The sequence below is a fragment of the Lynx canadensis genome, chromosome A1 (genome assembly GCF_007474595.2).
Source record: "Lynx canadensis isolate LIC74 chromosome A1, mLynCan4.pri.v2, whole genome shotgun sequence".
NCBI lineage: Eukaryota > Metazoa > Chordata > Mammalia > Carnivora > Felidae > Lynx > Lynx canadensis.
The window spans coordinates 181,989,586-182,015,801 of NC_044303.2; the positions used below are offsets into that span (position 1 = coordinate 181,989,586).

Here is a 26,216-nt window from a genome sequence, read left to right on the forward strand (position 1 = left end):
ATTCAAGCTGTGTGGCCTTTTCATCCCCCCTTTCCCTTTGCAACTTATCAACCTGAGCCCTCAGACACTCACACCCACACAATGATCTCAGCAGGCAAGAAGCAAAAGCAAAAGCAAATGCACTTTAGGAAAGAACAGGAAACCGACACTGAAATGGCCATTACTGGGCATTTCAATTTTACCTGTGGTTTCAGCTTCTGCTCAAAGTGCATGCAATGAATGTGGCCTGATTACCTTAATTCAGTGATATCGGCAATAATCACAATGACAGGCAGTGCCTAAGAGATTGCCCTTGACAGCAGAGTCACAGAAATGGAGATATGGAAAATTTCCGTTGAGCACAACACACAAAAGGAATAATGGAGAGATGCTCAGGGATCCATTTCCTGGTAGAAGGGTAGATGGTGACAGAGCTGAATTCACTTTGTGATTAACAGTAGGGTTGATGAGTGGATCTTTCACTGGTATCTTCTAGCATTTTCACTCTCAATTCTATGGGAGGATAAAGGAAGAGCTGAGATATAAAACGACCACAGAGACAGTTTACTGCTGATTTGGCTTAGCATGGGAAAAAGAAACTTCTAAAAAATGAGTAAGAATCAAATACGAAAATAAAATCAACTGATTTTAAAGGCAAAATACCAAGGACTGTTCCTGGAATAAGAATCATGAGCCAAGGGAAAGGATCCTTTCAGGTTACATTGTTGACCACTAAGAGGAAGTAGATTTTCTGCCCTTGATGACCATGCCATTTTAAATTAGGGAAGCCTAGGGATGACTGGGTGCCTCAGTCGGTTAAACCTCTGACTTCCACTCAGGTCATGATTTCAAGGTTTGTGGGTTCGAGGCCCACATCAGGCTCTGTGCTGACAATTCAGAGCCTGGAGCCTGCTTTGGATTCTGTGTCCCCATCTCTCTCTGCTCCTCCCCCACTTGCACTCTCTCTCTCTTTCTCTCTCAAAAATAATAAACACTATTTTTTTAATTAGGGAAATCTACTGAGCTAAGGGGTTTATAGATGAGATAAAAGTCAAGGGTTAAGGATATCCCAAGTCACTGATGTAATGGGAAGAATAGCCTAAAAAAATCACCAATGGATGATGAGAAGACAGATATAAGAAGACATTGATAGTAAGGAGTGTGAAGAAGAAAGAGGGTGGGGGGATGCATCACCAGATGGCACTCTTTGTTTTAAATGATTAATTTACTGTGGCATTCTCAGAAAGGCATCATTTGCCACAATAAAGCACAACAATTTATAGGCTGCTTTACCTCTGGCCTACACAGGTATGACACATCAGAATTCAGAGTGCGATTAGCACATCAGAATTCAGAGTGGATGAAATCCATTTGTTCCAGGCTTTGCTTCATTGCAATATCTCAAAAAATTCTTAAAAAAACTTTTAAAAGATAGGAAACTATTAGCTGAGATTAACTAACTCCACTTAACCTGATACCCCTACAGAATTGACTAGAGTTAACTTAAATAATACACGCAGGAGTGTACATGTGTGTGAGTAGGTGTAAATGTGGAGATACACTTGTAGCTATGTGTATTCATAGACATATACATAAATATATGTGAAGGTGTGTGTATATCCATCCCTAACAGAAAATAATACACAGTGAGAGGTTCTCCAATGTACCTCTGATCCCTTCACAGAAAGAAATGAAGAGACACCTAGTTGTGACTCAGGATCCAATCTTATCTTCTGTTTCATTGGTTGCCTTTAGTCTGCATCATTTGCTGCAGGGTCTTGGTCCTAATACTGCAACTCCTTGTCTGTGACTCCCTACTGGAATGGCCATTTATTTGTATCAGATTTGATATGTCAACTAGAGTTTGGGCAATTCCTCCATCTGTGATTTTCCACAATTCATTCATTCATTCATTCATTCATTCACTCAGCAAGTATTTATGAAGCATGCAATAGATGACAGGCACTGTTCTATCAGGCCCTATGGGTGGAGTAGTGATTAAGAGATAAAAACAAAAACAAAAACAAAATACAACCCCCCAACAAAACAAACAAACAAAAAAAACAAAACAGAACTGTGCCCTTATGGAGTTTATATTCCTGTGGTATTTTTACAAGTAAAAAGTATGAAGCCTGATAAAGGGGTACAGGGGGTGAGTGGCAAGGGGATCACATGCAGCTTTTCAGTTTTACGGAGTAGGCAGGTCTGTACCCAGGGATGGTCTGTTCACTTCCGCTGTGCCCTCTATTTGTTAGGCTATTTGTCTTTCTCTGTTTTTCCCTCCTCTTTGCTTGGGAACAGGAGGTATCGTATAGCTTGTGCAATACTAATAGGAAGGGTCCATTTTTAAGTTTATTAGTACTTGAAAAAACATCATCCCCACTCTGCCGGTTACTGACTTTGTAACAGTTCTCTAAACACGTTCTGCATTACTCTTAAATGTTCCTTTCAATAGCATATTCATCCCGTGAGGACCTTCATCTGAGCTAAACTTAATCTCAATTCTGTGAAGATCTCAAAAATCTGCTAACAGAAAATTACAGCATCATATGCTGGTCACCTTACACGTTACCACTTGTCAAAGAATGAGACATAGAAAGCCAAATTAATGGAGAAAAATGGTCATGTTCTTTAATTACCTATGAAATTATTGGGGCAGACTGGTTAAAAATAAGTTAACAACCATATGGTACCATCTTACCTATTAATTTTGCAAAAATTATAAAATCGTGATGCAATCTGATGTGGCATAGCTTGTAGTTGAATTACAACGGTACCTAAATTATGGGTGGTAGTGTAAAATCATAAAAGCCATTTGATCATTCTCTTTCACACATTAATCCATTTCTGGAAACTCATTCTAAATACATATGCAGTTGTTTATTGAATATTATCTATTTTAGTACAAAATGACAATGGTCTAATTACTTACTATGCAATGAATGGTTAAGTAAAATTTCATACATCAATCCAGTGAGTGGCATTTGGTGATTAAAAAGGAAATCGTTGAGGGTATATAAGTCTGATGGATAATTAGAAAAAAGGATGCAAAAGTATAACTATTCTATGTAAAGATGTACCCACATGGATGAGACCTAAAATAAAAATGGAAAAATAAAAATTTGATTTGTCAAGATGGGTAATATACAAATGTATATGTTATTAATGTATATTAATATTATACATATAATGTACATAATAATAATTTATGTACCAAAATAATTTCAGGTAATAAAATATTATTATTGCTTTAATATTATCACTACTATTAAAAATATAATTTTAGTGCTTGATGCAAGAAAATTATTGACCAAGCCTATGAAATTGTATTAGATGGCAAATGTCCCACTTTTTGCTAAGTGTGTCATATCATCTTTAAGATGACATCTATCTCATCTTATGTAAAGATTCCAGGGCTTCTAACTATATTAAATCACATATTAAACATATTTTCTCATTTCTCCAAATTCAAGATTTTAATTCTCTTTAATGCCCTATTTTAATTGGAATGTTGCTAAATCCGTTGACAGTCTTACCAACCATTTTAACAGCCTTTTAATTTGTCGTCTAGAAAATTATAACTCTTCATTAACTTTGGGAGACACAGCATTGCAGTTGTGATATATCATTCCTCATTTTATTAACAATCTACTTAATGAAATTCAGGCTTCGAGCAGATGATGGTGATAATGTAAGCACTTGCCCTGGATTTTTTTTTTTTGCCTTTAACAAAATTAAGAATTTACTGATAAGCATAATAGGAGAACAAACATTCAATTCCTCAGGAGTGCAAGAAGTAAAATCCTAAAGACAGAGATTTTTGAGTCCTCATATGTATAATTAATATCCACAAATTGTTTTCTAAAATGTTCAATGTCTTTACAACGCCCTTTGCCACTGTAAGGTAATACTGAAAGGTTATGTCAGTCCCTCAATATTTATAAACATAAGTCACTTGGCTCAAAAATGGGGGATGACATAATCTGGTAGAGGATCTTAGTGAGCATGAAAATGACAATGAGGGCAGAAAGAAAGTGGAGAAGAAAGGACATTCCTTTGAGGATAAGTCTGGAGGTCTTTACTCTGAATAGCATTCACCTGATTTAAATATAGTTGTAGTTCTCACTCAACAGATTTCACAGACTGTGGTATTAGTAATGTGAAATTAAAGACTAGATGTATTCAAAGATCTAACAAGTCAAGTGAAGACCTGGGACTGAGTCCAGTCAGAAGCAGAGATAGACAGGGAGAGTGATCTGAGAGGGATCTTATCTTAACGATCAATGGTCCCTTCCTTGGCCTCATTTTAGGAGAAAACGGAGGCTTACACAGGGTAAGTGGCATGTCAAGGTGACAAAGTAAATTAGTGTCAGAGTCCAAGTTAGGGTCAAGGCTTCATGAGGACAGTGTTGGCCTCTCACCAGGGTCCTGTCCGGTAGCATATATGCTCATGGCTTAGCTGCTGAACCCTCCACAAATGTCATGCTTTATCCTGCATCACCTTGGCAGCGTCATCCAAAAACTAGAAATGGTTATGAAAGATAGTTTCAGAGGGAAAAAGCATCTCTCACGAGTTTTTTTTTTTTCCTTTTGTTCAGGTTTATGTAGCAAACATTGTAACACACTGAGATTAATTTTCACATAAGACCTATTTTTCCCATGGGAATCAGACATCATTTCATTTTTTGTTCCTTTCTCATATCATGACACTGCCCTCCCTAGGGATGATTTGTTGTATAGGTGGAAAGCTGCCCACAGACACATTCAAAATGAGACAGAAAAATCGAGCAAGTCTTGCCTTTGTCTCTTGACTCCATCTTTTCTGTTCTGGGCATTTGTGTATTTTGGACCGAAATTCAGGAGCTCCTTTTGAAATAAGTCTAAACAATACCTTACAGTTAAGGTAAATGGAGACTAATAGTACAGCAGATTACTAGATGGCCTACGGTATTTATTGTTCATTGTTCTAATAGTCATTTGATTAAAATACACCACAACCAGTCCCAACCAAATCACTTAACTCTATGCACAAACTATTTAAATAATTTAATGCACATTTAGCATATGTGATTTTTGTATATGTTCATGAACATAAATATATAAACTTATTTATGTATTTACAAATTTATAAACATATAATTTTTAATATTTTAATATATGCACTTTGTTCTGTGATTTCTATAACATACATATTTAATATGTGTATATTTATGCACATATGCATATGTATATAACTATATACATGTGTATGGTCAAGTGAAAAAATTAAGAGTATATTCATGCTACCATTTCAATTATTGTAGGATTTAGTAATTATGATGCCATTGCAAAAAACGTGAAGTCTAAGGGGTAGTAATTTGACCTTTTAATCCCCTTTAATTGGACTTTAGAGAAATGAGACATAGGATCCCTACAATCATAACATTTAAAATTGGTTTAACAAAACATCATCGTAACAATACGGTACACTATATAGCATATGATGTTGGGATAAGATTTGTAAGGGGAATTTTATTTTAAGAAGTATTTTTGATTTCTGATGCATGCCTAAAACATTTAAAATTGTATTAAATTACAGTTTGTTATTTTTTCTCTTGACATTAGCATAATTTACAAGACTCACAAACTTATTCTGGGGAAATTAGTGTCATGCACAAAAATTTATGTAGAATGATGGCTAGTGAAGCACCATAATAACCAAAAATACACAAAAACTAAAATTCTACTGGAAAAAAAACGATTCAGAGGAAAGGATAGTGTGGATATATCCCCGTGACAATGACATACAGTTAATGAAATCTTATTCCAGAAGAATATTTCAAGAAAAAAAGAAAACATTCGTGATGTGATAAGTAAAAAAAACAGAGTACTAAAAGTACACATAATTCCAATTTTGAAAACACATTACATATATGCACAAGGAGCTGAAAGGCCAGAAAATAAACACACTAAAATGATAATAACAACTGCTGTCGAGACATAAGATGATACGTTGTTATAATTTTCTTCTTTATATATTTGTCATTCTCAAATTCTTTACAAAAGAAATGAATTGTTTTTATAATAAAAAAGAATGCAATCCAAGTAATTTAAAAAGGCTCTTAAAGGTTGACTCCCAAATTATCCAAAAGCCCATGTAGCAGCCTGAGCCCTATTCCCCTTCTGAATGAAGCTTGATTATATCACTGTATTCAAAAGTCCAGGATCCCCCAAAGGCTGGGCCAAACCAGGCACTAATGAATTTGCTATTTTCTAAAAATATAGTGAAATGAAGACAGACTCTAGTAGTGAGCATTATATGTTAAATACTCTAATCATTAATAATACAATTAATTCAATTAAAAGGATACTTAATAAAATAAGAATAAATGGGGTTTAAACTAAGTCCCTCTCTAAGGTTCATTCAGGTCTCAGCATAACAATTATTTACATTTAGTTTAAACTAATTTACTGTTATTATCATTTTTATTAATGTCATCAATTTCTCTGATTCACTTTCACACATTCAAGGGGAATCAACAACACTAATTTTCCAGCCTATAATTTGTAAGTAACAACCAAGCCTGGTGTACATCTCTCATATGAATTTAATTTTTTTCTCTTTTTAGTTGTTTTGAGTTCAGTCTTGATCAAATGAAATTCAGAATGCTATTTATTTTTTTCCTAAAACACAAAACCTCCTACTCAAGGGTCACTGCAACTGTATCAAAGGAGAAACTAATTAATGTGTTTATTAAGTTTACTCGGAAATAAACACATATATGCAAGAGTGAAAATGCTTCTTTCTCTTTTTCTTTTTTTCAAACAAGTGCCAGGTGATAGCAACTATATACACAAACACTGCATACTCTAAGGAGGACTTTCTACAAATATTTTTAAAGGCTCCTTTTGGCTCTGAATAAAGTAATATACTGGGACTGCCACAGGAGCATGAGTCGGGCTGTGAGAAGCCATAATCCGAGTATGCTAAGAAAATGTAAGCAAAAAATTGCAAATAAAACTGCTTATATTCATGTAACTTGTTTGGCGACAGCCATATAGCATAAGGAAAGCTGCTATAACTCATAACAGCATCTTGTAATAAAACAGCTCTATGCATCCCTCTCAAACTGTTCAGTGCTCAGAACTCATCAGATGGCTGAGTAAGCATTACACTTTGGGACAGTAAATCTGTTTCCAATATGGTGTACATTCACAGATAGGCGCTTTAGTATTCATCCTAAGACACTTCCAGCTAAGTACTCATAAAGAAAGGGTAATCATATATTTAAATATCGGGATGCTATTTTCTCTGTCTATTTTAGTAATCTAGTTCACACTAGAGCAAACCTAAATGGATCTTAGGAAACCTTTAGCAAACTCAACCCTGACTCACAGCATAGAATCTCTACCTATAATGGTCTCCAGGAAACCTTCCCTTCTGCTCCCATAATATTCTGTGCTTCTGTGTGCCATGGTAGTTTCTGTGTGCTACTAGCATTATATGGCTGTTTTATCTCTATGGATTTCCTGAGTGCATGAACTGTACCTTTTCCATGTCTGTATTTCTAGCTCCTAAACAAAACCAGAGACAAAGCCAGACATAGGTAAGGGTTTGATGATTGACTCAGTGATTCCCCATGGTTTAAAGTGACTAGTCTGGTTTGAGGTCCTGAATCCTTTCCACAGTCCTAAGGTTTGCACAGGGGTCACAATAAAGCAAACAGCACATGAGGTTTTCAAGCTGTTCACAGGTGTTCATTTTTCTGAGGGATACATCCTGGTTTGAGCTTTGGAAGAGACTGCTTCTCTTCTGCTATCAGAGATAGGGAGAGTGGCTGTCTTACGTGCCTCAGGTAAGAGACACAAAATGGGAAACTTATTAGGGGAGACAGGAACATTCGCTCAGAAAACTGATTTTTTAATTTAAACCTCCTCCCATACAGATAAAGATTGAAGGCCTACACAGTTAGATCCTTTAGAACTCCAGGCAATTCTAAAGGTAAATTTATTGAGTGGTTAGGTCGATGTCAGATGAGCGTGAGTTCTGTTTAAGCAGGAACCTACACACCTCCCTGCCCCCACTCTCACCTCCATGGTGGTTTCCCTTGATTTTACTTTTGCATTTCTGCTCCCAGGTTGGGAACTGAAAACACTGTGATCTCAACGTTAAGTCTACTCCATGGAAGATTTCTGTCTTAGAAAAGGAACACTGCAGGCAGAGCCTGATGGCATATTTACATGCGGGACTCTGGGAGATGTGGGCCACAGAAAATGCTGCTTTACCATCCAGTGGTAACTGGAATTCAAAGGGGAAGGCATTAACCTTGGATGCACAGAGAATGGCTCCGGTGAAGTGTGAGGACAGAGGAGACTGGGTGTGCCCTGGTACCTGGAAGATCTCATGGCTTGGAAACTCCTGGGCTCAGTCTCCTGGGCTGGACCATCCCCCAGGAGCTCCCTGTTAACAAATGAATGTGTTTGAGCACATGGGATTGTGAAAGAGAGTTGTGGAGTTTACAAAGTAATTTGTCATAGGTATTTCAGCCACCATGACAGTTTGGTGGTAACAAATACTGGTTACAAAAATTTTCCTCATTAATAAACTTCACCCCACAAATCAAACTTTGGAGTAGGTACTAGAATGTGGACTGTACCCAACAGTATACTTCACCCCAGGGGGTCTTGTCTAAGACCTGCCCAGAATCACATGGCTCACCAATGTCCAGCAAAGGCTTGAAGCTGTATCTCCCTGCTTCAAGTTCTGTCCTGAATTGCTGAACAGTTGGAAAATCTGAGTTGCTGAGAATCTGTGGGAGGGAACAAGGGAAGTAGGAGGCAGGAGGTGAAGAGATGGGTACTTGGCTTTCTCCAGAGGCAGGGAATCTGACTTACTCTGATTCACCCTATCTATTTACACAGGAAACAGCAGGAGAGAAACACAAGGATGAAGAACTTGAGGTAAGGATGGGTGAGGACTTATCAAGGAGGCTGCAGCAGTCAGAGAATGGTCCCGCCCATCACTTAACAGGGGTGAAGAGGTGAGAGCTATCTCCTCTGGGTTCAAAAAAAGGAAAGAAAATAGTAAAAGAGAAAAAAATGTGAGGAAGTGAGGAGAGCTAAAACCACGGTTTTGGTGTTTAAATAATACTTGCATGAATACTGCAAAGCAAAGGACAGACTTTCCACCTCATGTCTCCTACTTTACCCTTGGTAAATATAAACAGACGCTTTGCTCAGTGTAAACTCAACTTCGTGACTTTAGGGGAAAGAACAATGAACTTGACCAGCAGCTGATTTACTGGATGTATTCTGAACCAGAATCCTAACTCTAAACCTAGAAGCTTATGTGACCTTGGTGACCTCAGAGGCTCTCTAAGCCTGAGTTTCTTTATCTGTTAAATGAGTGGTTTGAAACAGATGGTCCCTACAGGTCTGTCTGGTTCTGATATTCTATGTTCACAGCACTTTTGAGAGAGTTACCATACCCTCATCATCTATGGTTTCCAGAGAAATAGCATCTGTCACATCAATGACACAGCATTTGTATCCCTCCCTTTATTTTTCTTCTGCTAAGGTGTTTTAATCCTGACAGTATAATAGAATAAATCACAGCCATCAGAGATGGGAGTGACACTGGCCACACACATTTGAGATAAACAGTCAAAAATCACTCACCCATGTCTTCCCCTTTGCCCACAGCCTCTGCTGTCTGACAACACTAAGGTTGAACTATGATTTCCATCTGGCTGCTCACATCTGAACACCGAAATAACCCTCTGCATTGTCTTAATAGCTGTAATGATACTTTGCTTTCCAGCAGCCTGTCCAGACCATCTCAATATTTGGATTTGATTTCTTCCCTCCAGCAAGTGTTGAAGGAAGTATGGTTGTTATAGAGTCAATCAACAAACATCACTTAGCACCTACAAATAGCAGCACTAAAGGTAGACTGCTTAGGTTTGATTTTCTTTCCACCACTTATGTACAAGCTGCCTGCCCGTGGGAAGGGTAACTAACCCTTCAAAACCTTGACTGTCCTTAAGCATAGTGATGACTTTTATTTATGAACCTCATAGGTATGAGGCACATAGTAATCGTTCAGTAACTTTAGCGATTAACATTACTGTTACAAGTCCTTTGTCTCTATCTTAGACAAGACAAGGACATTATTACAGTGGTACAGAACTGCAGAAACAGATGAAGGTGATAAAGAGCTTCAAAAAGACAGAGTTCTCAGAATAATTGGCCTGGGGGCTAATAAGTCACATCAATGGATGATTTTCAAAATGAACTCTTACCCCGTCTTTGCTTTGTTTTCACAATACTTAACTTTGGCTGGCATTCCTGCTTCTATCTGGGAAAGCTATCTGTGAATGAGAAGCTATGATATTCCATACAACCAGCAATACGTATGTTTGTGTAAGACAGAGGGTATTTTGGTCTTGAAAAAAAAATATTTTTCCCTCTTAAGAAAAAAGGACTGTGACACACCTGAATTAAACCACCTTTAAAAAGCCAAGGAATCACTGTCCATTAAGGATGACTGAAGAGCAAGAAGTCAATAATACTCACTGTGCCTTCCAAGGGAAGTGGCATGGGGTAGGAAGCTAGTGGAGGGTACATGGTCTAAGATAATGCAGAAAAGGATTGGACCCACTGTTCTGATCGGAAAAGCAAGACTTACGGATAAGGGCCATGATCTGACAGAAACGTGCTTTCTTTGTGCTCCGCAAGACATCCATTGCTCATATCTGTAACTCTCAGCAAATTCAGTTCAAGGAGTGAGCTTATTGCCTTCAGTGTATAAATGAACTCAGAGACTCCGAGTTTCTGTCAGACACACTTGAACCACCTCTAGGAAGTGGAAGGCTGTTTCCCCTTAAAGTATTCCTGGAGGGCTTTTACCTGTTCTTCCTGCTTACACTCTTCCTTAGGATTTGTTTCTGAGAAGTCAGGGACTTCTTTGTACCTTAATAACATTCTATTGCTCTCCAGCTGAAAAATCCTCAAATGAATTCCCACTGTCCTCTTAGCTCTGATTATCATGATCTCTGTATTTCAGTCTTTCCATTTTTAAAATGGGGTGATAGTGAATTGATACATCTAAGGTCACTGAAGAATACCCAGTGTTTCAAAAGTATGCAATGAGGGGTGCTTGGGTGGCTCAGTTGGTTAAGTGTCTACTTTTGGCTCAGGTCATGATATCACAGTTTGTGGGTTCACACCCCACATCGGGTTCTGTGCTGATGGCTTGGAGCCTGGAGCCTGCTTCAGATTTTGTATCTTCCACTCTCTCTCCCTCTGCCCCTCCCCTACTCATGCTAGCTCAGTGTCTCTCTCTCTCTCTCTCTCTCTCTCTCTCAAAAATAAACATTAAAAAAGTATGCAATGAGAAGTATTATCATTTAAAAAAAAAACAACAAAACTCTATGAAAGAAGATTCCTTCTGTTCATTTCATCTCTGACCCAGCCCTTTATAAAATGTGCTGAATCCCTGCCTTAGCATGCTGAATCCTTCTAATTCTGTTAAAGACTGAAAGCAAGTAGCTTACAGTATTAAGCTACTACATAATTAAACATTCTATGACAAATCATTTTCTTAAGATGTAAACTGAGGTTGAACAAAAGCAAGTTGTTCACACGGATATTAATTCTAGTTCTTACAGCTTTGAGATCAAGCCATTTGAGTTTCCTGGAAAGGGTTAATAAAAGACTTTATAAAGGTCTCTGAAATCTGAAGCTGAAATTACAGCATGTGCTATTATTACTGTTTTTGTTAGTCACCCAGAAAACAAGTAAGATGTGTGCTTAGAGGATATAAAAAAGAAACAAAATGCATGTTGGCTTTCACTCAGAGTTTGGCTAAAAATACATTCTGACATGCAGTGCACAGGCATGTCCTAGAAAGCTCTCATGGTACCGGGGGCGGCCAAGAGGCAGCTCTGGCTTTGTTTGGCAACAAAGATCACTTGATCATGCAGAGAGAGTAGGGGGTCTGGCAAAGTCAGCTTTGAGCATAAAAACTTGCCTTCCAGTGCTCCTTCCCAATCTACTGTGGCCAAACTGAAATAACACAGATGCCCTATGAGGAGGTGGAAAGGGGGTAGGAAAGGGTGTGGGAGAAATTTTGGACCAGATATGATCCCTCCAGATTCTAGTGTATGATGGGAACCTCTGATCAACAAATATTTATTAAATGTCTCTGTGAATGGCACTGTAGCTAGTACAAAAGGGGAAGGAAAGATGAATGAGGCACTGTGTTCATCCTCGAGGAACTTAAAGGGCATATTTACAGCTTGCTATCCTGCACAGAGATCTAATGTGATGGCTTCCAAGGGGGAGAAACCAATATCATGTTTCCTAGGCATGTAGTGAGAAATTGCACATGAACTAAAAGCAACAACAACAAAAACAACCAACCATGGAACTCTATATTTTTGCAACTTTCATAGAAATCTAAAAGTATTCTAAAATTAAAAGTTTGTTAATTAAAAAAAAAACTAACCAAACAGAAATCATAATGTTTCTTATGTAAAACAAAATAAAAAGCAAATCACAAACATTCTAAAATTTAGTAAATTTAGTAAATCTGTAATGCAAGCTCAGCAACTTCTTGTTAAATCAACCATTTCCCAGTGAAGATGTCCTATGCTGGCAGTTTTGGGAGCTACATCTCCCAGATAGACAGTCTTGATTTGGCCTACATAGTGTATCTCAAAATGATTTAGCTGCCAAAGGTCTTAACACACTTTGCCCTGAGAGCAAAGGCTGAGAAGAATTATTGTGAATACGTACTGTATTTGGGAAGTGATTCAAAGGAGAAGTAAGGGACGGGGTGAAAACAGGACAGGCAGGAGGGGGAGCCAATATAAGGAAGAGTGATAGACTTGTCCACTGCTGTGGGTACCTGGTATTGGTGGTGCTGGAACCTTCCAAGGAGCCTTCGGCTGTGTTTCTCAGGATGAAGGAGAGAAGCATATATCATCAGGTTCCTATCCACTGACTTCTGAACCCACTGATCAAGGTGGCTCCATGGGTGCTAATTCTGGGATTGCTTATACTTGACTGTCTTCATCCTCAAGGGCATTCAGCAACTTATTGTCAGAAAATTCCAGGGTGGGGAAAAAAAGCCAGCATGCTGTGTAGAGCTTACTTAACATGCTCCAAGAGTACATTACAACAACATTTAACACCTGAGGATTTTATGGAGAAAAAGATCCAGATGTCTCATTTTCTTGAAAAGTTGTGATATCTAGACTTGAATTCTCCAAAGGCACCAAACTTCCAGAGCTGAAAGGCACTGCCTGAACACACACAATCCAAACTGGGACAGTATCCCCCATGATACACAGTTGAAAACACAGCTTGCTTCATTCCTTAATCTTCTTACTGGTGTTCTCTTATGAATGTTGGACTTTTCACACTTACTTGAACTATTCCTAGACTTAACAAATATTCACAGTGAAAAGCAAGTAGGGACCCACCATTAACATGATTTTTCCTCACTGGCTTCATCTTTCAAAATAAACATACTTTGATGGTGTTTCTTCCAATAGTAGGCTTCAAATCACCATTACTGCTTTGATGCTGAAGATGTTAGATCCATTGATATAATTAATTGATTACGTGCTACATGCCAAGACAGATGCTCGAATTAAATCCTCACTTTTAATGTTTAACCAAATGTCAGATAAGAAGTAGGAAGGCTAGGGGCACCTGGGTGGCTCAGCTGGTTAAGTGTCCGACTTCGGCTCATGTCATGATCTCAATGTTTGTGAGTTTGAGCCCCACATCAGGCTCTGTGCTGACAGCTCAGAACCTGGAGTCTGCTTTGGATTCTGTGTCTCCCTCTCTCTCTGCCTCTTCCCCACTCATGTTCTCTCTCTGTCTCTCAAAAATAAATAAATGTTAAAAAAAATTTAAAAAAAAAGAAGTAGGAAGGCTAAAAGAATTGGTTCACTTGCTTCTTCTGACTCAGAACAAAGAGGTGGATGCTGGCAACCGAGGATGTGCAATACTTGGGACACAGTGAGCAGATGCCTGCTCATTCCTGGTTTGGAAATCCTGTGTAATGAGCTCCTCATTACATGGCATTTACTAAGCAAAACCCTCTAAGAATTAGGAAGCTTGACTAAAACTAGAATTATGGGCTTTTGAGTAAAAAGTGAGATTCCAAGTCACTATGCTAAGCATGAGTCCCTGTATGTTTGAAATGCTATCAATTACCAAGGAAATGGTTATACTCTATATAGAGTTTGTCCAGTTACACTCAACCCCTTGAGATGTTTATATAAAAATATTGATACCCGAGTACAACCCCCCAGTGATTCATATTTAATTAGTCCTGGGAAGGGCTTGAGCATGGGAACTTTTCAGAACTCCCCAGAAGCATCTAATGAGGTTCCCCTGATTCAGAGACAGAAATGGCAGGGTTCTATGGCCACATTCACTGTCCCCTCACTGCTCAGCTAAGACAACTCAGCACTTTGCTGTAGGCTCCCTGCTGTTTAGTCTCTGGGTTTGTGAAGCAGAAAGTGTTAAGTGGGTCATCTCCAGGCAGGGCTTTTGCATCACATACAAATGGGGGTCAGAGTATAAGCATTCACCTAATTGTCACTGTAAACTAAGAAGAACTTGAACCCAAGGCTGTCAGGTGAACAGAGGTATTTTTAAAGTTGGTAGTGTCACCTGAATTTGCAGTCATTTTGAGAAGACTTTGTTTTGGCTATGGATATTCATCCTGAAGTTGACTGGATTTTTTTTTTTTTTGAGGACATTAGAAGTAGTATTTCTCCTTTCTATCAATGTTCCAGCAAACAGATCCATAGAAATATATTTAATCCACTGGAATTACTCTCTAAATAAATTCAACATTTTAGTTCAAAGTGCTACCAGTAAATTCTGTGCTTTAATTCCCATACGTGAAATGGACTTTAACTGTACAAGGACGAACTGAGAAACATGTATTATACAGTCAAGGTGGCTGTAGACGTGGAGGGATTTAAAAGGAAGTGTTTCAAACTATTTTTAAAATAAAATGCATCCCACTGGGATAGCAACTGCCCAATGCCTACTATTCATAAATCAGGGTGAACAAAGAGAAGCTTCACATTTTGTGGCTCTGGCCAAAGAAAAAGACCTAAAAAGGAAGGAGGATAACAGGTTCAGCTGGGAATACAACAGAGCCCATCTGATTTGTTCTCTTTTTTTTTTTTTTCTTATTCCCAAAAAGATCATTCTATCTTGGAAAAAAATGCATTAAAGATAATGCTCATTGTAACTTTGGGAAAATACTCCAAATATTATAAAAGACTGTTGGACATTATTAAATAAGTCTGTGTTGCACTTATTTTTAATATCTATGTGCACACTCAGTATTTGTTCTGATGGCTCCCAGCAGAGATTTATTACTAAAGTAGATCTGACTTGAGGTTGAGTGGAAAGGAAAGCAGTCAGTGCAGGAGGAATATTGAGTATCTTGGTACAAGGGAGTTTGGCTGCAGCAGAGAGAGAGAAAGAGGGCTTGTGAGATATGCATGCCAATTAAGGTGCTCAAGAAATGAACACGAATTCATTTTGGGTACACACCAGCCTCCCCCTCTTCATACGTCCCTGCGGATGCTTCTAGAATTGCCAGAGCTGAAAATTAAATTATAAACCTAAAACATGACACTGAAAATGTAATGTCTCCTTTGATAATATCAGTGGGATGATTCATCAGTGGGTGGGGCAGCACCACTTCCAGACCCAGACTGTAAGGCATGGTGAGTCCGACTTTGGCAATTGCTCCATTTCTCCCAGCAGTTTCTCTAAAGCTTCCAGTTGGAATTACATCCTGTCACAGATCACACTGCACCAAAGGCCTCCTACACATATGACACAGTAGGTCTCCACAGAGGCATAAACGCAGTATGTGGCACCAGTGTGGAAAAGCTGATAGTATTACCGTGATACTCACAAAAGCAAATGTTCATGCAATTCAATATGTGAGCGTCAGAGTGCATTGCAGAAAACTCTTGCAAGCTGGCATTTCACAATGTGGGATTGGATACTGTCATGATGGACAGACACACAACCCACATGTTTAAGTTCCTTTTCTGAACTGTGCTTTAAATTCTTTTTCTTGGAACAGGAAACAAGCCACTAATAAGAATAAATTCTCTTGTAGTTTCATCCATGAGTCACTGCACAAAACTGCAGAGCACTTTGTTTATCTCTCTATTCACAGGAGTCAGAAATCCATGGGCTGGGTATGCTGAGTCACCCATACAGAGGATAGTAGTAATAATAAGAGCTTGTGAAGGGCCACCAGAGATCAGATGGCAGAGGTTTCACCAAAGAAGTGGTCTATACATTAAGCCTTGTGTGAAGAAAATATTTGGAATGGGCAGATATGTATTCTACAAAGAAGAAATGGACATAGGAAGTACACACTATATTTGCTATCATTAGAGCCTTTGGGGGTTGGGTATGTAAAGTCAATGACTAAAGGGGAGAACTGGTATAAGACAAAAGGCAAGAGATGTGGCCTGTGGCAAAAAGGAATGTGAATAGACTGGCTACAGGCACTGGATTCAAAATTTTTAAGGCAATCTATAAGCCCAGCTAAATATATCTAGGGGCTAAGTATGCCTGTGTGCATTAACTTTGTGATCTCTGATTTAGGGGTTCAAAAGGAGGCCAACTCTGAGTAGGGGAGTGGGAAATAAAACTAGTACTGTTTTATTTATTTATGCCTGGAAGAGTCGGTCAAGTTCAGACTGAGTAGAGGATGCAAGTATAAGTTCCTCCCTCCCCACTCTGTTTGGATGATCTTCTTTTTCCTGTCCATTGATCAGCTGTGCTCCTATTCGAGCTTCTTATTTCTTTCCTTGCACATTTTTCCTGGATGATCACACTGAGTCCCATGAACATTATTAGCTGTCAACTCCTGAATCTCTATCCAGCACAAATCTCTCAGCAGAATTTAGAAGCTGTACATTTCAACTGCCTATTAAGCATCTACATGTGCATGGCCTAAGGGCACCCTCCAACTCAAAGGTCCACAGTTGCACATACTAACTTCACCTACACACCAGCTCATCCCCTGTTTCAAAACCCCAGTGATTAGTACTAACATTTGGACAGTGGCCATAACCAGAAACTTCAGTCCTTGAATCTTCTCTCCCTCACCTTGCTTGTCCCATCAGTTGCCAGAAAGTTTTGATCCCACATTCTAAACATCCTCAGCTTGGCTAGTCAAGTTATCAATTGGCAGAAATAAAATACGCACTCACTTGTACACACACACACACATGCCCTCACACACATGCTATGAGCTTTTTTTATTTATTTAGCCAAAGATAGAGAACAAACAAGGTATTGTGATCATGTGGAAAAGAGGTGGGTAGAGCATGATGCTTTTTTTTTCCTGTATTTTACTTGCCCTGTATCCATAGGAGGTGGTCTGCTGCTGATGCTACTCTTTGCATAAGCAGGCACCTAAAAAATGTTGAGGGGAAAAAAAAATCCAAATTTTGTAACAATGTTACATTTTTATGCTTAGGCTTATGTAACCATTCCAGGAAAATTTGAACTAACAATCTATGCACTTACATCTAAGGGCTTATTTACAGGCTTATGTAACCATTCCAGGAGAATTTGAACTAACAATCTATGCACTTACATTTAAGGGCTTATTTACAAACACTGACCTTTCCTGTATCTTTAAGTAAACTCAACATCAAAAAGGTAATATTCTCTTTGCAGGAGAAGAAAGCAGTCAATGCCCAAGAGTCCCAAAACAATATAGCTGCCTCTAATTTTACAGTGTCCTAAAAAGTCAACAATCTTCGTAGCACAACATTTTTCAAACCATCTCCATTATTCCAGTTCAGACTATTAAACTCTCTTGCCTCAATGAAATACACTCTCCTAATCTACTTCACTGAGCGTCTTGTCTCTCTGTAATATATTCTGGAAACAGAAGCAAGAATTATCTCCTCAAAAAGCCTTCATGACCTGGTTTTACACTACCACTCTAGCTCATTTGTCCCCCACTCCACATTCAGCTAACCTGAACTTTTAGATTCTTGGAATGACAAGTTCTGCCATTTTGGACCTTTGCATATGCCTTATCTTTTGCCTGAAAACTCCTTCTTGCCACTCTGAGCATCCAACTCCCTATCCTTCAAGTGTATGAAAGGATGTCACAATTTCTGACATTCCTGATGCACAATTCTGAGTTAGATGCCACTTCAGAACCAGACGCTATTTTCTTTTGTGGTGTTTATCAGAAGTACCTAGGTACATGTCTATTATATCTTTCTTCTCCAAGATTGCCAAGCTTTGTGTGCTTACAGACCATGTTTGCATTATTCATTACTATACTCTATAACCTAACACAGTTGCCTCATGGGTACAACAAAATATATTTAATTAGGGTAAAGGGGCAAAAACAGGGTGATGTTTTAGAAATGCAATACTATCTATGATACAAAAAAAAAAAAAGGTGTCAGGGAAAGGACTAAGGGAAGGAGGCAATTTAAATGTTGAAGTAGTTTTCCAGTCTTGAAATGCTGGACACTTAACATGGAATGAGGAAGTTAGACAAAAAGATAAGAAAGAATAACCATCATAATCTGGTGAATATCAATATAAAGAAAAAAAAAAAGAGTCTTCTTGGAAGACCAAAATGTAAGAGTTGTGAAACTAGTTACCAAAAGCTAGGATATAAAAATGGAAACAGATTTTGAGGAAAAGACAATTAAGTTTCTTACTGGACTATTTCAAAAGACATACTCCAGGAGCAGTTAGAAAAGTCGAAATGGACCTTGGAAAGACCAGTTATCTTAGACTTGAGCATTAGCAGGGTAGGGAGCATTTGTTATGAGGCCAGTTAGTATTCCTTACCCACTCCTGATATCAGAACCAGACTTTCCTATTTGGAATTCATTCCACCAGCTTTAGGAGGCACTTACCACAGCTATCTCCAAGCACAAAGTAGGCTTAAGTCTAAAACATGGCCAGGTAAAATCCGAGTGACACATGCCCCATTTCTCTGAATCTGACTCTTTCCAGTGACGTTACAGAGGGCAGAGAATATGGGAGTGGGGTTATCATCAGACATCTTCAAATACATATCTCCAAGGAATAAAGAAAATTATAGAGAATGAGAAATAAGAGATGGTATGTGTAAGCATTGTTAGATTCTCCAGTGATATAAGACAAAGCATCGTATTTTTTGCATAAGCTCATTTCAGCAGGAATATTGTCTTACATTCACTTGTAACTGAAAAAGCCTTGCAGAGTGGAAACAGTGAATGTTGAAGTTATATGAACTAGAGTGTTATAGAGAAAGTGCCATGGAAAAGAAAAAGCGGAGGGATAAGGGTGAAAGTGGAGAATTACCACAGAAAAAGAGCAAAAAAAGAAATACAATTCAAAAAAAGTTAGATCTAAAGTTGAACGCAGAGTTGACAATAGAGAACTGTTTAAAGGACAATAATTGGGCAAACATAAAGAGTATAGTTTGAAAAATATATATTTAATCCTAGAAGAGCAATAACTACAATAAAGAAAATCCAGAGGAGACGGAATCACTAGGTGACAAGGACAAAGAGTGATGACAATGGATTACTTTTCTCTAGAGTTTATATGGATAAAGTCTTCTCTTAATTAAACCCAGCCCTAAAATTCACGTTTATATGCCATAAAATGAACATCATTAAAAAAAAGCTTGTATCCAATGACACTGCCTTAGAGCATCTTTCTTTCTTTCTTTCACTTGTAAAATTGTCTGACTAGCAACTCTCTTACAGTGTGTTGGCATCAGCTGACAGTTGTTAGATGGTATCTTTCCTTCCTTTCTAAAAATAAGAAAATAATGTATGAGTTATGTTCATCTTTGGTAGCAAAAGTTATGGCACATAGGGAGTCAAACACGCTCTATCAATGACGAAGAAAACTTCTGGATTTGAAGATGTCAGAGTTTTCACAAGTCATGAGAAACAAATCTGAGGCAAAAAATATTTCTCTTGTATGAAATATTATGAGAGGCGGAGACCAGATGATGGCCACTTTTGTTGGCAACAGACTTAAATGACAATCATGATAACCACCAGCATTTATTCAGTGCCTATTAAAATACCGGCAGCATCCATAGAATGATGAATGCATAATCATAATGATCCCAATAACTATAATGGTGGGAACTTTCACGGAGGGGGAAAATAGGATTTAGAGAGTCCATGTTCTAGAATTGGATCAAGCTCACACTAATGGAACCCATCAGTACTGGAATACAGTTTAGCTGTGGGTCTGCATTCTTAACTGCTCTCCCCTATGCCTCTCAAAGGAAGCTAAAAGGATTCAAGTTAGTCAGCAAGGAGACAATGGATCATATTACACTGAATGGTTATAGATTCTCTTTTCCTAAAAAGAAAAAAAAAAAAAAAAAACTCAACAACACAGCCAAAAAATAAGAAGCAGCATTTTATTCTCAGCTGAGTTTATGAAAAGAAGTTCTGCCTAGAGGTGGGAGAATAAATGAATAAATTAAAAGCAATCTTTTCAAGGTACTTTTTAGCCTTCCAAATACTCACCTGACAAACTTTTGAACTTCACTAAAACTTAAAACGTGTTCTTTGTAGGTAAAGGTCTAGGGTTTTCAAAACAGAATCTTTCTAACTGTTGCTTTGGGTGCAGTGGAAAAATAACTACTTTAAGACAATGATACAGGCAGAAATGCCCACAGGTTTCCCGAGTATTTCAACAACTCTTCTATACACTGATTGAATGAATTCAGGTAACACTTTAGCTTACTAGTGAGTTTTTAACTCATTAACACAGGTTAAATTTATGCTATGCCAAATTACACAGAGTAAAACATATTGCCCGAATTATTTTAAAGACCACAAGAAAGAAAATTGGCTTATAAACTACCAAAATCAAACTTAGCCTAAAATGTATGTGTTTATGTCTTTATGGATTTTTTCAGTGCATCAAAGGGTAGGTGAAAGTGATTTCTGTGCTAGAACCGATTGAGAGAACTGATGGAAGCATATTTTCAAAAATCCAATCTTCCCCCAATTCTTTCTTCAACCTTGACCCAAAGAGACAGCCCGAGATGCAGAGAAAGAATTCAATCTTGGCCCCCTCTCAAGAGACTTGAGAGCTACTAACTGGAAAGAAAGGCTTTTTGAGCCATGAGAAGCCTGGCTGAACTCTCTGGCCCACTGGGCCTTGCCTAGCATAGAAACCAGTCAGTTCTGCTTACCTGAGCAATATCATTTAGATAGCAACACCTTTCTTGGGTAGTGTTCCAGGTTGAGAGGTTGTGCAAAGAGGTGATGACTATGGGGGGGGGGCAAGAATCGGTGCAGACAGCCTAGCACACATTCTGACAGCAGGAACTTTTTCCTACAGCAGTGGTGGAGAGCTAGTATAAGTGGGCACACTCGCAGGGAGTCTGGGACAGCCATGGAAATGGAGGCAAATGGGTGAGAATAGGAATATACATCATCAGAGCTGGTGGTCTTGTTCATTGTACATTCAATCAACGTTAGCAGCTGTAGTTCCTATAGTCAGAAATGTTTAAAGGTGTCGATATTTAAAAGTTTTATAAACTGAACACCATAGCTTTTGACTTAGGCTTTAATGTCTTATTTTTGTTTATTTATTTACTTATTTGGGAGGTGATCAAACACAGTGGCTCAAGTTCCAAACATAGCTCTTGAATCCAACTTCCTGGATTTAAACACTGTCTTCATCAATTCCTACATTTATGACCTCGGGATGATTTATTTAACCTCTCCATGCCTCAGCTTCCTTATCCATGAAAAAGGGGATACTAATAGAATCCACTTCACAATATTGTTTTGAACATTATCTGAATCAATATAAGCAAAGTTCTCAGACTGACATCTAACATATAAAAAGTGCTCAGTGAACATCAGCCATTATTGTTTTGTTGTTCTTGTTAATCATGTTTAATACACCTGAAAATGGTGAGACATAGAGTGTGGACCAGAGTCACAGGCACATAAATATGCAAAGCAGAGCTCAGGTCTAACTTTAGGCTCCCAAGCCACGGGGAAATGTCTTGTGTGTCGTGCTGCTCTACACCCTAACGTCAGGGTCCCAAAGAACAAGCTCAGACAATCTGCCTGGGCACTTGGCTGACCTTCATTATTTAAAGTGCCATCTATTTCACAGGTTATCCTGGGGCTAGGTCTAACCAGAGATCAGACCACTGGTCAGTTTTGTCAGGTGCATTAACTCTCAGACTACTAGGGTGCTATTCAGTGCAGAATTAGTCATTTACTAATTACTAATTACTCCAATGGCCATAGACCTAAGGTCAGCATTTTTCACCCTTCACACCAGGAGGATTCAGAATAATAGAGGCCAGACAGGTAATTTGCATTGTCTCTCCTTAGCAGCAGAGGCTGATTCTGTGCTGAAAGCAAGCAAAGAAGATATAATTTGATGAGAGCTTCCATAAGCTTCTCATGGGAACATCTAGCCTATCTCTCCTGCTGGGATCTGGCAGCTTCTTGCCTTTGATACTTGCAGATACTTGCAGGGGAACTGGACAGGGTCTGACCCTGGCCCCACATCACTTTTACTAGCTGGCAATTCTTTTCCACTCTGAGCAACGGAAGAGTCATCCAACTGTGTTTGCCAAACTTGCTTGAATGTGAGAAGCATGTTTGTTTTATGATCAGTGTCTTGGGTTTTAAATAAGAATACCACAGGAGATGATCCCGCCATGATCCTTGCTAATGTATCTCTAGGCTAATAAGTTCTGAAATGATCCTGCTCTTTGATTTCATGAATAAGAAAATAAAATGAGAAATGCATGACATTTAAAAATTATTGTTATTGCTGAGAGTAAAATTTATTTTAACCCTCTCTGTAGTAGCTAAGTTTCACGTTGAATGTGATGCTCACCAGATTGTATCTCCTGTTCTTCCTCTCTTTAAATATGTGCTTATTTACTTCCTGAGTTCAATTTTAGAACCCATCAAAGTAGATCCACTCAGACTCTGACTACACTTTCATGCATAAATTCATAGATGTCTTCAGAAGGAATTGCACTTGCATATGCAAATACTTTCCAATGCCTTTTCATTTCTACTTTTGGCCTGCACAGTTTTTAATTCATGCAAACACATTACACAAACAAATATGGGCTCAATAACAACACACGGCATGTGTGAATTGTTAATTGCAAAGCTATGAGTTTGATATGGCCAAGCAACTTCCATTATTATCAATGGAGAGGAACAAGATTAAACAGGAAGAATAAAGGTATATTTGAACATAAAATCCCAAGCATTTGATTTCATTTTATGTAAATATTAATAAGGGAAAAGGTGACAGGACAATCCACAATTCAACAATAATCTAGGATCTACAGCTCACTGCACAATGACCCAGAAACCAGGATGCACCTTTAATGAGACTAAGGAAAAAGGGTCTACATTTCAGCACAGAATCATAAGAAACAAGAGTGCATGCAGTAACACTATAAATAAAACCAAAAATACAGCAGAAAATGAAAGGCTTTCAACCATGCTGAATGTGCATCACCTTTCAGAATATTTGTGTTTTGTATTAGAGATGCTCTTGGAAATAACAAATAAGGGTCCTATTATTCTATACTGGAAATTTGAACGCTCCCTTAATTAATTAAGCTGTGATTTTTCATATTTTCCCCCAATTCCCACTCATGCACTTTGGGGTCAAGAGACAACTCAGTGAAATAAAACATTTGTTGAAGTTACTCACAGATCAAAGACATGTGATACAGAGCAATTTTCAAGTAACCCACCCCTTGTTTGAAGTGTGCTTTATTTACATGAAGATAACTCAGAAAATGAGAGTGTAGATTAAATAAAAATTGTATCCTGCAAAGTCTACAATTGCAGTGAAAACACAATTTTAACTGTTTCTATGCTGAATTTTTAAATATTCTGTTAAATATAAAAACTGGAGGTAGGCTATGGGAGCATAGGAGAACATGTGTTTTAGAATAACCACTGGGTTACGTGTGTGTGTGCGCACGCATGCATGTGTGTATGGTATGTGTATTTGTGTGATGGTATGTGTGTAACAGAGAGAAAATACACATGCATGGTGTTTTCTACCAGGAATAGAATTTCAAAGCTGCTATGACTGAATGTTTGTGACACACACCCCTTCCAAATTCTTATATTGAAACCTAATCCCCAGTGGTATTTGGAGGTGGGGTTTTGGGGAGGTGATTGAGTCATGAAGATAGAACCTTTATGAATGGGTTTAGTGCCCTTATAAAAGATGACCCAGAAAACTCCCCCTGCCCTCTTCAGCTATGTGAAGACACAGGAAAAGACAGCTGTCAATGAACAAGGAAGCTAGCTCTCACCAGACAATTAAATATGCTAGCACATTGGACTTCCTATCCTCCATATACAAAATAAATTTCTATTGTTTACAATCTACCAGTTTATGATCTTTTGTTACAGCAGTCCTAAAGAACTAAGACACAAGTTGAAGTATCTCATGAGGAGTTAAATTAGCTGTAACAGTCACTAACAGAACATGAAACAAGAAATAAAGAATCAATGTGATAAACAATGATGCTATAATCTAGCAGGCAGGGCCTCCACCCTTGGTATTGGTCAAGTGAACCTTCCCAGCTCATTCACTGTGTTTTTGTGTATTCACTTGTGATTTTGCTAAGCTGTTAATGTAAATCACACACGACAAGGCTGGTACACAAAGCAGAAGACATGGAGCTAGTGAGTCAACGTAGCCATACTGCCTCTCAGCACTGTTTATGCTTTAGTCTATATATCCATACATTTACAGCAACCCCTGACAAGTGATGACAAACTTCCTCATGGATATTGGATATGAAGAGAATGCCAACTGTTAGCACTTGAGAAAAATATTCTCCTCCCTTAAGAAATCAAATACTGTAGACAAATAAGATTTGGTGTAAGTAGCAGGGAGAATTATATATGTGGAATTGGTTAAATAACATACATCAGTTCACCTATGCTCTGAAACACCGAAAGACAAATGCATAACTCAAGATCAACACCACATATGAGGTGGAAAGAAATTATATATTACACAGGATAGGGGAGGTTCAAATATGTTATAATCAATTTACCATTTGTTCAAACAGAATCTGAGAAGCTCAACGTGTAAAACAGTAGAAATTTGGACTCTGGGAAGTTTGTATGGGGGCGGGTTCAAGGGAAAGGAAAAAAAAAAAAAACAGTTTAAAAACCACAGCTAATTTTCTGTTCCTGAGGACAGGGATTCAGAATGGACTCAGGACTACTCCTTATGGAGCCCAGACTTTGCTGTACCTTATTTCATCTATCAAAACCTGCTACTGTGGGGCTCCAAAGTAACCACCAAATTGTCAAGTGATACAGTGTCCAGGACAAAAAAGGCACTTCTATAATTCCCACAGGATTCTGATACAGGTCGATGAAAGAATTGTTCTCTTACACTAAACTCTAATGGGGAGATGATGCCAGCAGGCTGTGCTTCGGTTTTTACCAACCTCAGTGATCGACGCACAACTGTACAAGTCAAAAATGTAAGGCAGCTCAGAGCAACTCAGTGAGGTCAGCTCTACATACCTTGTCTTGGAAACTCATCTGACTCCCGGTGAACGAGGTCTGTGACTCGGTTTCCATAGTGCATCCTGCTGTCGTGGTCATAGGCCTTCAGAGTCTCACTGGAGCTATAGGACTTTTGCGTGGGCACACGGCAGTCTTCGCTGTCCAGGGAGGAACTTGTGTAGCGGCACTCTTTGCCACACCGTCCCCTGGTCAGAGAGCGATGTCGCCTGTCCTTTACGTCCATTATCCCGGATCTGACAGAGAGCCGATGCTTTCAGAAAAGGGAGGCCAAAGTTTTGGTACTTTTCACTTGGCCACCTAAAAACATAAAAGGAAAACAACAAGACTGTGATTATAAGAAATGCTGCCTTCAGTTTTGACTCATGCTCTGACTCAGATAAAAACATAAAAAGGAAATGTGGTCAGACCACACAATCTCTTTTTGCAAATGCTTAATATATATTGAAATAATCAGCCTAAATAGAATGACTTGATACAGTAAGTTAATTATTTTGCTGTTTAATACATTTTGAGAAAAAAGAGTAGTGAAATAATTCATGTTTTGATTTCCCTATGTGAATACAGATGACATGATAAGTCTGTCACTACTGCAAGATTTTACTATGAAGCAGTTCAAAGCAAAACTGATTT

General features: G+C 38.4%; 1 protein-coding gene across 2 annotated transcripts in view; it reads right to left on the minus strand.

The window, feature by feature from the left end:
• Nucleotides 1-25,883, minus strand: part of LOC116738251 (teneurin-2-like) — a 77,729-nt gene extending 51,846 nt beyond the window's left edge. For both annotated transcript variants that reach the window (XM_032594240.1, XM_032594239.1), the window contains exon 1: nucleotides 25,584-25,883. In XM_032594240.1, coding sequence (XP_032450131.1) covers nucleotides 25,584-25,809 — 226 coding nt within the window. In that variant the 5' untranslated portion in view covers nucleotides 25,810-25,883. The remainder of the gene's footprint in view (nucleotides 1-25,583) is intronic.
• Between the last annotated feature and the right edge of the window lie 333 nt (nucleotides 25,884-26,216).